The sequence below is a fragment of the Zootoca vivipara genome, chromosome 11 (genome assembly GCF_965207765.1).
Source record: "Zootoca vivipara chromosome 11, rZooViv2.hap1.1, whole genome shotgun sequence".
Classification (NCBI taxonomy): domain Eukaryota; kingdom Metazoa; phylum Chordata; class Lepidosauria; order Squamata; family Lacertidae; genus Zootoca; species Zootoca vivipara.
This window is the reverse complement of record NC_142594.1, coordinates 57,616,924-57,629,445: the sequence shown is the minus strand read 5'-3', so window position 1 is coordinate 57,629,445 and position 12,522 is coordinate 57,616,924. Positions and strand designations below refer to the sequence as shown.

Genomic DNA, 12,522 nt, shown 5'->3' with positions numbered 1-12,522 from the left:
TTTGCTTCCTCATCTTTTTTTCTATTATTTTGTAAATGATGACTCATGATTCCTTTGTATGGTTTTAAAGATTGAAATAAATAAAAAATTTTTTAAAAAAAGAACAGAGTCTGGATGGCCATCAGTCAGGGATGGTCTAGTTGAGATTCCTGCATTGCCCCAGGGGGCTGGCTGGCTGGCCCTCAGGGGTCCCTTCCTACTCTACAATTCTCTGGCGCAGGTTTGTGAAGATTTTTAGGTAGAAGTTGGATGTAAGGGGTAGAGATGTGAAGGCCCAGAAAATGAAAAAAAATCAGGAAAAAATTGTTTTGTTCCGTTTTCTTCCTGATTCCTTTTTTTGTTTTTCTGAAAAATTGAAAAAAAATAAAAAATAGATTATGGAATGTTTTATTTTAATATGATGAATAAAATATTTTAAGATAAGACAAGCAAGTCCTAAGTTACAAACTGAACTCTGCAATGCAAGAGCAAGATATATTTCTTCCTTTAGGAGGTGCTGTTGTCACCAGAAAAGAAAAAGGTTTCAGTGGGGCACCTGGTGGTGGAGGCCCACAGGGAGCCATGGCTCGGAGCGGCTGGGGCTTCCAGAAGAAACAAATTGACATTTCCGCCTCTTTCAGAAAAGGGCAGGAAATGCCTTCTTCTGGCCCTGTCGCCTCAGTGGTTCCTCCTGGGCCTGCCTGACCATGGGGATGGGAAATCCAGCTGCCCCCAAACAATGGGGGGAAAGAGGAAGAAGAAGAGAAGGAAGAAGAAATGAAGGAGAAGCTGGGAGGGGGAGCAGCCAAGAGGGAAACTCGGGAGGAAAACTCCCTCAGGAAAGTGGGGCCAAGGAGAGGACGAGGCCAAGGGGAATCTGAAAGGGCCAGCTGTGGAATGGAGAAGGTGATTCTTGGAGCCCAGTATAAACTGTTTTTCTGGCTGGAAACACAGGGAAAGGATGGCAGGGGACCCTCTTGCTTTGAACTGGGAAGAGCCCAGAGGGAGGGGCTGCCCTGAGCAACATGCGTCCTCCCTCCTCAGCTTCGTCTTTCCTTCCTGTCCTAGAGAGGACAGGAAGTGAAGGGGGGTGAAGGTCCTCCCTGGCCATATTCCCTCCCTCCCACCTCCCTTCCTGCAAGCAGAGAGGAGGCTTCTTTCTTCTCTCTCCTTTGCAAAAGCTTCCTCGGCGAGTCTCCTCTCTCTTCCCCCTCAAGGTGCAATGGGGAGAATGGGGTCCCAGGGGTGGAGGGAGGTTGCATGGGGCCCCCTGTTCAGATCATGCATTGGGGGAAGACCCCCAAGTCAGGGAGCACAGGGTGAGAGAGGGAGAGAGAGAGGGAAGGAAGGAAGCCTACCAAGCCTACTCTTGCAAAACCGGGCTACCCCCCCGCTCTTCCGAGTTGCGGCGGTGGCATCCCGTCGCTGACACTCGCAAAAGCGGGGGAAACCAGGCGATCTCCGAGCGCTCCCGCAGCTGGAGCCCAGACACGGAGGCTCTGCAGACCCCACTGATGTCCAGGCTTCACTCCGGGCAGCGGCGAGGCCTGCGAGAGCTCAGGTTACTTACGTCTGGGTTACAAACTTCGAACCCAAAAATACGTAGCCCAAAGCGTTCATAACCCGAGGTACCACTGTACTTGTAAAACCTTCTGGACAAAATCTAGCAGTGTCTGTGGGTTTTGATAAACAAGAAATGGAAATTGGTGCAATCTCAAAAGAGGCTAGTTCTATGAAGCTACCCTAAGCCTTTGGGAATCTTGTCACAAGAGGACTGTAAAGCTCACCTCTGGAGATTTAAAGGGTATGAATGCCTGGTGTTCTTAAGAACACGACAGATTTAGGACATGTGGAAGATCTATACTTTGATGGCTTCCATGCCTGGGTGGGGGCCACATTTTGAAACTGGAGACTTGCGAATATGGTGTATCTAAGATGGTGTACAGACAACATCTAAGAAGGAGGAGTGTATTCATCTCATGAAACTTCAAAAATGTGGCATCACCAGCTCCTCTGCTTCCACATACAGATTTGGTCCCCATGCAACCCCTGACATAGGCAAATATGGCCACAACATCTGCCTGTCTTGCAATAAGAGAGCTCAAGAGGGCTCTCCGTATAAAGCAGCTAGCATGGAGGCACCTACATGTAATAGCTACTCGTCTGTTTTCTGCCCATGCTCTGGGGTTGCAGTTTTCAGGCTTAGAGACAGGATGGTGACGGGTTTTTACACCAAGTTCTGTCCATAATCCCACTGAGTTCAATGGGATCCACTCTGGTCACTACTGTGCAGACCATGCCAGCCTTACGAAATGGGTTGAGGAGCCAACAGGTGAAATTGGAACAACTGGAGATGTTTAGAAATAGGGCTTCTGTTGGGAAAGGGCTGCCCCATTTGTGCTTCTCCAGGGGCAGGAGAATATCTAGGGCAGGAGAATCCCTGCAGGGCCTCTGACGCTCCCTTTGCTTCTTCCTCTCTCCCAGGACCCTGCAGCTTGTTTTGGCTCCTCGACTCCTCAGGAAGGATGAAAGAGACGGATCCTGCAAAGCTAGCGAGGATGGAAGGGGGAAGATGGACGGTTGACCTGGTCAGGTTGTCTCCCGCATCCCTCCCCACAACCTCTGAGCGTTCCCTCCCAGGGACCTCCGAGAGATCTGGTGAGTTCCAGGGGAGTGGAGATGGGGACATGGATGGATGGAGCCAGAGAGGTATTGGGGCTTGCTCAGATTTGGGGTGGGGGGGGAGGAAGGCAGGCAGATGGAGATGGAGAAGGGAAGACCTTTTTGGGTGGCTCCACCTGCCTGCTTGCCTGCACCTGTCTTCCTGCACCTCCAGTGTTTGGATGGAGACCAACAGCGTCTGGGATTCTAATATCCCCACTGTGATCTCTCAATGGAGGGATATCAACTGTTTCCTCTGTGAATGTTCTTCATCCTGTCATGCGTTTTTAAACAATGACTTGACTTGTCTGAACCTCCCAGACCTTCTTAAATGTTGGCTTCAGAGCTTTTAGGGAAGTTGAAGTAACTTCTGTGATGTCTGTTGTTTTGGCTTCTGCCTGCATTTGACTGACCTTGGAGATGGAGTGGATTCCAGGATTGAGCCAAGCAAAATCTATCCCAGATAAAAACCAAGCAGTATGTCAGTTAATACCAGCCAACAAAGGCAGTGAAAACTATAGTAAGGCCTCACATCTAACTCTCTCCAGTTCTTTCTCTATCACAAGCATTTATTAACTTTGTTCAATAATGGATGTGAACGATGTCCTCTTCTTTCTGAGTGGGGTTGGGGTCCGGGGCAGCGATGCAGAGTTAGCATGATTTACGCTAACATGGCAGTGCATTGCTGGGGGAGGGGTCAGGTGGTGGGTTTTATGGTTCCGTGTCATCTGCGCCCCTGTCACAGTATGCTGGCAGTGTCACCCCACTGGTTTCAAGAGAGTCAGGCGCTTCGGAATGCTGGGGGGTCGAAGATGCCACACATCAACAATGACATTAAGTTATACTTCAAGGATGTCCGCTTGAGGCCAAAACGGTGCACTCTCAAGTCTCGCTGTGAAGAGGTGTGGGGGAGTTTGTTCAATAATCTGGAGCACCATTTCTTTCTGAGGCTCTAATTAGCTTCTCTCTTCATTGCAGATGGTGAAGAATTGGAAGGGAGAAACAAGGGGGACCACAACAGAAGCCACATAGCAGAGAAGTCGTATAAATATTCAGAGTGTGGAGAAAACATCCGTCAGAGCTCCCAGTCCACGTCCCATCAAAGAAAGAGCTTCTTAGAGAGGGATAGCCTCACTTCACATGAAAGAACAAAGAGTAGGGAGAAATTGTATCAGTGCTTGGAATGTGGAAAGAGCTTTAGTCAGAAGCAGAGTCTCAATTCCCATCAAAAAGTTCATACAGGGGAGAAACCTTATAAGTGCTTGGAGTGTGGAAAGAGCTTCAGGCAAAGTGGCCATCTCACTTCCCATCAACGAATTCATACAGGGGAGAAACCCTATCAATGCTTCGAATGTGGAAAGAGCTTTACTCTAAGTGGTGATCTCACTTCCCATCAAAGAGTTCATTCAGGGGAGAAACCCTATCAGTGCTTTGAATGTGGAAAGAGCTTCAGTCACAGTAATAGTCTCACTTCCCATCAAAGAATTCATACAGGGGAGAAACATTATCAGTGCTTGGAATGTGGAAAGAGCTTCAGGCAAAGTAGCAATCTCACTTCCCATCAACGAATTCATACAGGGGAGAAACCCTATCAATGCCTGGAATGTGGAAAGAACTTCAATCGGAAGGATAATCTCATTTCCCATCAAAGAATTCATACAGGAGAGAAACCCTATCAGTGCTTCGAATGCGGGAAGAGCTTCAGTCACAGTAATAGTCTCACTTCCCATCAAAGAATTCATACAAATGAGAAACACTATCAGTGCTTAGAGTGCGGAAAGAGCTTTAATCGGAAGGATAGTCTCATTTCCCATCAAAGAATTCATACAGGAGAGAAACCCTATCAGTGCTTCGAATGTGGGAAGAGCTTTAGACTCAGGCATAGTCTCACTTCTCATCAAAAAATTCATACCGGGGAGAAACCATATCAATGCCTGGAATGTGGGAAGAGCTTCAGTCAGGGGATCGGTCTCACTTCCCATCAACGAATTCATAGAGGGGAGAAACCCTATCAGTGCTTTGAATGTGGGAAGTGCTTCAGTCAAAGGAATAATCTCACTTCCCATCACAGAATTCATACAGGGGAGAAACCCTATAAGTGCTTGAAATGTGGAAAGAGCTTCAGTCAGCGGATCCATCTCACTTCCCATCAACAAATTCATACAGGGGAGAAACCCTATCAGTGCTTTGAATGTGGGAAGAGCTTCAGTCAGCAGATCCATCTCACTTCCCATCAACGAATTCATACAGGAGAGAAAGCCTATCAGTGCTTGGAATGTGGAAAGAGCTTCAGTCAGCAGACCCATCTCACTTCCCATCACAGAATTCATACAGGGGAGAAACCATATCAATGCCTGGAATGTGGAAAGAGCTTCAGTCAGAAGGGTAATCTCATTTCCCATCAAAGAATTCATACAGGAGATAAACCCTATCAGTGCATGGAATGTGGAAAGGGCTTCAGTCACAGGCATAGTCTCACTACGCATCAAAGAATTCATACAGGCGAGAAACCATATCTGTGCTTGGAATGTGGAAAGAGCTTCAGTCAGCGGATCCATCTCACTTCCCATCAACGAATTCATACAGGGGAGAAAGCATATCAATGCCTGGAATGTGGAATGAGCTTCAGTCACGGATTCTATCTCACTTCCCATCACAGAATTCATTCAGAGGAGAAACCATATCAGTGCTTGGAATGTGGGAAGAGCTTCACTTTCAGGCAGAGTCTCACTTTGCATCAAAGAATTCATACAGGGGAGAAACCCTATCTGTGCTTGGAATGTGGAAAGAGCTTCCGGGAGGGGGCTAAGCTCACTTCCCATAAAAGAATTCATACAGGGGAGAAACCCTATCAGTGCTTGGAATGTGGGAAGAGCTTCACTTTCAGGCAGAGTCTCACTTCCCATCAAAGAATTCATACAGGGGAGAAACCAAAAAAGGAAAAGGAAAAAGGGGAAATTATTAAACAACCCTTACAAAACATAATTGTATAAAAAAAGCGAATGGGGGAGAATATCTTAAAATACTCTTTATCACATTTGTATCATATATATCATATCATTTATCAACCCATAGAAAGGCAGGCTCCAGGTCTTCCGGTCGATCATGCAGCCATTACGGTCGGGAGTGAGCTCGTTTGAGTGAACCCCGGTGCGTCAAAGGCTGGGGATACCACTCCAGCGCAGCGGATTCCCTTAGAAACTCAAATCGAGCTTTTGGGGGACCTGGACCTCTGGCAGCGTGGATTGCGGGCTCCCCCTCCCCAGAAAGGCTCTGTTTTGAGCCCCCGAGAACGAGGGGGTCGGAGCTGTAGCGCATCGGACAAATTGCTTCCTTTGACAACGCTAAGCTGCAGGACTGAGTGGCAATAGCGGTTGATATTAAAGGAATGTGCCCTGAGTACTTTTGACATTTGGCTTATTTAGCTAATTTGAGAGAATTTGGATACAGAATAGGAGATTTAAAACGGAAGCCAGCCCCTTTCCGCTGATAGTGAGAAGCCATTGTGACGTAACAATGCGAGAGTGAAAGTGTTTTAAATCCTGCCCTGCGGAAAGTGAAAGAGAGACTGGTTCCCAGCCTTGTCCCTGATTGTTTGGATTACAAAAGTTATCTTTGACCTTGAAAGTCTGAGTTCCCAGCTGGGAGATGATATTGGAATTTATGAAAGAAAATAGACAAAGTTTACAGAGCCTTGCCACAGACGTTAAAGCAAATACCCAGTGTCTGCAGGAATTTAAAAAAGATTTTGGAACTTTAAAAAAGGATCTGCAAGAGGTAAAAATAGAGGTTGCAGGTTTGCAAACAAGAATCACATAAATTGAATCAGTTAAATTATCAGATTTGAAAAAATTGCAGGAGGGGACCCAAACGTCAATCACCTTCCTGCAATTCATAGAATCATAGAGTTGGAAGAGACCACAAGGTCCATCCAGTCCAACCCACTGCCAAGCAGGAAACACCATCAAAGCATTCCTGACATATGGTTGTCAAGCCTCTTCTTAAAGACCTCCAAAGGACACAGTACTCCAGGTGAGGTCTGACCAGAGCAGAATACAGTGGTACTATTACTTCCCTTGATCTAGATGCTATACTCCTATTGATGCAGCCCAGAATTGCATTGGCATTTTTAGCTGCTGCATCACACTGTTGACTCATGTCAAGTTTGTGATCTACCAAGACTCCTAGATCCTTTTCACATGTACTGCTCTCAAGCCAGGTGTCACCATTCCTGTATTTGTGCCTTTCATTTTAATTTTTTGCCCAAGTGTAGTACTTTACATTTCTCCCTGTTAAAATTCATCTTGTTTGCTTTGGCCCAGTTGTCTAATCTGTTAAGGTCATGTTGAAGTGAGATCCTGTCCTCTGGGGTATTAGCCACCCCTCCCAATTTGGTGTCATCTGCAAACTTGCTCAGGATGCCCTCAAGCCCATCATCCAAGTCATTGATAAAGATGTTGAATAAGACTGGGCCCAAGACGGAACCCTGTGGCACCTCACTAGTCACTTCTCTCCAGGATGAAGAGGAGCCATTGATGAGCACCCTTTGGGTTTGGTCAGTCAGCCAGTTACAAATCCACTGAATGGTAGCATTGTCTAGCCCACATTTTACCAGCTTCTTTACAAGAATATCATGGGGCACCTTGTCAAAGGCATTGCTGAAATCAAGATAGGCTTCATCCACAGCATTCCCTTCATCTACCAGGCTTGTAATTCTGTCAAAAAATGAGCTCAGATTAGTCTGACATGACTTATTTTTCAGAAACCCATGCTGACTTTTAGTGATCACAGCATTCCTTTCTAGGTGCTCACAGACCGTTTGCTTAATGATCTGCTCTAGAATCTTTCCTGGTATTGATGTCAGGCTGATTGGGCGGTAATATTTGGGTCCTCTCTTTCCCCCTTTTTGAAAATAGGGACAACATTTGCCCTCCTCCAGTCTGCTGGGACTTCGCCTGTTCTCCAGGAATTCTCAAAGATTATTGCCAGTGGTTCTGAAATCACCTCTGCCAGTTCTTTTAATACTCTTGGATGTAGTTCATCTGGCCCTGGAGACTTGAATACATCTAAACTAGACAAGTATTCCTGTATTACCTCCTTACTTGTTATGGGCTGTGTTTCCCCTGCTGAATCATCTGCTCCATATTCTTCAGGTCGGGCATCGTTTTATTTTTTGGAGAAGACTGAGGCAAAGTAGGCATTGAGGAGTTCTGCCCTTTCTCTGTCCCCTGTTCGCATTTCACCATCTTCTCCTTCTATGACGTCACAATGAGAGTCTGGCTAGAGTGAGCGGAGCCCCGCTCCCAGGTTTAAGAAAGCGATTTCTGAAATGTCTTTAAAATCTCAGTTTGCAGGCTTGTTTTAGAGCCCTGCTCTCTCTTAAATTGTTTCAAAGGGTCGAAGAAATAAAGGCTACAAAGTTTCTGAATAGAGTTCACTGAGGAGACTGCTTTTTGCTTTCCGTTCTGCCGCAGGGGGGGGGGGGAGCCAGACCTCCGTGTTTAAGAGCTCTCCCGTTGGCCGAATTAAGCTGAATTTCCGATTTAATGGTGTTACTCACTGTGGCCAAGTTAGTTCCAGATTTTAGAAGATTTTTAGAGGAAAGTTGGTCGCTGTTCCGCCGCCAGAAATCGGAGCTGCTACATTGAAGGGAAGCGCTGTGCCTGCCGTGTCCGTGCCTACCACCTTCCCCGCTCTCACACCCTTATTAGGGCTCTTCGGGGGGGGAAGGGAGGTCAAAAAAAAGACAGCTGCCAGGTCGCCAAGGCTTCAGGACGCTCTACCTGAAGTTTCAGGGGGGCTGCGCGCTCTGCAAACCCCCCAGAACCCTTCAAAGGACCGGGCGCTCGCGACCAACCCGGAAGTCTTAACTTGAATTGGTTCTCAACCTCCATTAAAATATTATATTTCAACCATCTATCTCCATATTCAACCTTTTATGCTTCTTAGCCTCCAAAGGTGAAATCCACCTGGGTGTTTTTCTTTCTAACAAATCCTTACATCTTATCCAAACATTATACAATGATTTCCTTATTATATGGTTTTTAAAACCTTTATGGGCATTTCACTTGTCATACCATAGATATGTATGCCATCCAAATGCATTATCAAAACCTTCTAAATCTAACATCTGTATTTTCCAACAAAACCCACTCTTTCAGCCAACAAAAGGCCGCTGCTTCAAAATAGATTTTTAAATCTGGCAGTGAGAAACCACCCCTTTCTTTTACATCTGTTAATAACTTATATTTAATTCTAGGTGTCCCCCCCCCCGTCAGATAAATTTAGACGATGACTTTTGCTGTTCTTTAAAACAATTCAACTTACGGTATCAACAACTGTCGCGGTCACTCTGACCTGCACATCACCCCCGGACGTTTGACGGTCTATTGGTGATGTGCCTACGACAAACAAATACATTCAGTCACTCACACACCTCAGACCAGGTTATCTTAAAATGAAACAAGATAGTTTATTTGAATGTTCTTATGCGTGATGGTTACGGTACAAAGCTTAAACGGGTTCAAATAACAGATGGTTCCTATACCGGCCTAATACCTCTAAATCTGAATTACCGGCCTATTACCTCTAAAAATAACTAATATTATCTATCACTATTCTCATCACACTGTATCCTGTCTATCTCCCTGTTTAACAACCACCTCAATATTAACCAGCTCTTATCTTCACACCAACTCTAACCTGACTGACTTCAACCAACAACTCCCTTCAACCACCTTACTGACTCCAGGGTTGGGGTTTTTATACTCCCCCAGAGCCCTCCCCCCTGGGTTCTTAGGGTTCTAACAGGGTTAACCCTCTACAGCCTGGCTAATTTTTAAACTGATCGCCACAACAACCATTGAAAGATTTGTGTAATGAAATTTTGAATGGAGGAGAGGCCCCCGAGTCTTGGAAAGAGGCTTATATCACGCTGATACCTAAACCGGATACAGATAGAACGCAAGTGAAGAATTATCGCCCAATCTCCTTACTTAATGTGGATTACAAAATATTCGCTAACATTTTAGCCTCCAGATTGAAAAAGGTTCTAAAAGATTTTATCCACCATGACCAAGCTGGATTCCTACTGGGAAGACATATGAAGGACAATATTAGGAATGTCGTGGATATATTGGAGATGTTGGAGCAGAAAATAAACAAAAAAGCCATTTTGATGTTCATAGATGCAGAGAAGGCCTTCGATAATATTTCTTGGCTATTTTTAATAAGGAACTTAGAAAAAATGGGGATAGGCCAAAACTTTTTGAATGGAGTAAATTCCGAGCAAAAAGCTAAGATAATTGTAAACAACATGGTTTCAGAAGAAATTAGAATTGAGAAAGGTACAAGACAAGGGTGTCCCCTCTCCCCCTTACTTTTTATATTGGTCCTGGAAGTTTTACTTGATAGGTCTAGTTACAGGTAGGTAGCCGTGTTGGTCTGAGTCGAAGCAAAATAAAAAAAATCCTTCAGTAGCACCTTAAAGACCAACTAAGTTTTTATTTTGGTATGAGCTTTCGTGTGCATGCACACTTCATCAGATACCGCATGCACACGAAAGCTCATACCAAAATAAAAACTTAGTTGGTCTTTAAGGTGCTACTGAAGGAATTTTTAAGGTGCTACTGAAGGAAATTTTTTATTTTACTTGATAGGATTAGGAAAGATGATGAAATAAAAGGTGTGTCTGTAGGGAAGAAACAATATAAACTTAAAGCCTTTGCAGATGACCTCGTTTTGACTTTGCAAGATCCAGAGTCCAGTGTTCAAAGGGCTCTGGAAGTAATTCAAGAGTTCGGAAGGGTAGCAGGTTTTAAACTGAATAAATCAAAAACTAAAGTATTAGACAAAAATTTGAATATTGAGGAAAGAGAAAAATTACAAGAAGCAACTGGTTTATCTTTTGTTAAGAAAGTGAAGTACCTTGGTGTTAATATGACTTCTAAGAATTTGAATCTGTTTAAAGATAACTATGTTAAATTGTTCTGGTTACAGTTTTTATTTTGGTATGAGCTTTCGTGTGCATGCACACTTCTTCAGATACAGTGAAATGGGAGTCCCCAGGCACTTATGTAGAGAAGGGGTGGGGAGGGGTGGGGATGGGGAGGGGGGATCACTCAGAAGGGTGGTGGAAATGGGTGATTGACTGACTGATAGCTGTTGATGACCGAAATTGTTATGTTAAATTGTTGAATGAAGTTAAGAATGACTTAGAAACCTGGACTAAATTGAAATTGTCTCTGTTGGGCCGTATAGCTACTGTTAAGATGAATGTTTTGCCAAAAATGTTGTTTATGTTTCAAGCTTTGCCAATAATTGAAAAGTTGGACTGTTTTAAAGAATGGCAAAAGGTGTTATCAAAATTTATATGGCAAGGGAAGAAGCCAAGAATTCAAGTTAAAACCATATGAGCAAGTGGTGGATTTCACCTTTGGAGGCTAAGAAGCATAAAAGGTTGAATATGGAAGATAGATGGTTGAAATATAATATTTTAATGGAGGTTGAGAACCAATTCAAGTTAAAACCATATGAGCAATTAAAAGATAAATTGGATGATTGGTTCCAATATGTTCAAATAAATTAAGTATTTAAGATGGATAAGAAAATTGGTTTCCAGATAGAAAAATCCAAGTTGGAAATGGAATTAATGGAGACAAAAACGAAAAATATTTCCAGAATGTATAATTTATTATTGGAATGGCATACGAAAGACGAGCAAGTGAAATCAGTGATGATTGATTGGACTAAAGATGTGGGGCATAATATCATGATGGAGGATTGGGAGAGGTTGTGGAAAAAGGGAATTAAATTTACAGCATGTCATGTACTAAGGGAAAACTTAATGAAAATGATGTATAGATGGTATTTAACACCTGTTAAGTTGGCTAAAATTTATCATAATCATGATAATAAGTGCTAGAAGTGTAAAGAAGTAGAAGGAACCTTCTGCCATATGTGGTGGATGTGTCCCAAAGTAAAAGACTTCTGGGAAAGGATTTATAATGAACTGAAGAAAGTGTTGAAAAACACATTTAATAAGAAACCGGAAGCCTTTTTACTTGAAATAATAGGGGAAGAAATTCCCAAAAAGGATGTTACTTTCTTTTTGTATGCCACGACAGCAGCAAGAATTTTAATTGCAAAATACTGGAAGAAACAAGAATTACCAGGTAGAAGAATGGCAGGTGAAGATGACAGGGAGACTCCGAGACCAGAAAGAAGAGATGGTGGAAGAAGAGTGGAAAAAGTTTATTTAGGGAAATATTGCTGTGTATAAATATTTGGACTTCTGTGGAAGAAATTTATTTTAGGCTTTAGGGAATGAAGTAGATGTTAGGAGATTAGTTAAAATGAATGTAATGTAATTGTTATGAGGTAAAGGAATGATAATGTTAAACTGTAGAAAATGTTTAAGATTAGGATTTATGAAACTACTAAAGATGAAGAGAAATGAAAATCAGATGGGGGGACTTGGGGAAGTCCCAAAGACAATGATTTGAGAAGTTGACGAAAAGTGAAAAGAATCTTTGTATTGTTTTTGTTTGTTTTTTGTTTTGTTATAATGTTATATTGTTGGTTTTTGTGTGTGTGTTTACAGTGTTATAAAATTAATAAAAAATGTGTTGTTGTTTTTTAAAAAAAGGCAGGCTCCCCCAGCTGTCCCCTGGGTGCCCCTCTCTTCTCGTGTTGATCAACGTCGCGTGCATGATGTCATGATGTCACATGGCATCGCTCACGTGGGACCCTCGATCTCCTTATGGAGATTCTTATTATACTTAGGCATTTTTAGGATTGTATTTGACTCTTGGAAATGGCTTTGGAGCTTTTCATGAACCCAATAAGCTAAGTCATGCTGACGCCTCTCCCTCTCCCCCCTTT

General features: G+C 43.5%; 1 protein-coding gene across 6 annotated transcripts in view; it reads left to right on the top strand.

The window, feature by feature from the left end:
• Positions 1 to 12,264, top strand: part of LOC132591155 (uncharacterized) — a 31,638-nt gene extending 19,374 nt beyond the window's left edge. For 5 of the 6 annotated variants that reach the window (XM_088654363.1, XM_060280480.2, XM_088654365.1 and 2 more), the window contains 2 exons: positions 2,464 to 2,637; positions 3,619 to 12,264. In XM_088654363.1, coding sequence (XP_088510489.1) covers positions 2,464 to 2,637; positions 3,619 to 5,633 — 2,189 coding nt within the window. In that variant the 3' untranslated portion in view covers positions 5,634 to 12,264. The remainder of the gene's footprint in view (positions 1 to 2,463; positions 2,638 to 3,618) is intronic. The other variant, XM_088654366.1, reaches the window with a different exon arrangement.
• The last annotated feature ends 258 nt before the right edge of the window (positions 12,265 to 12,522 follow it).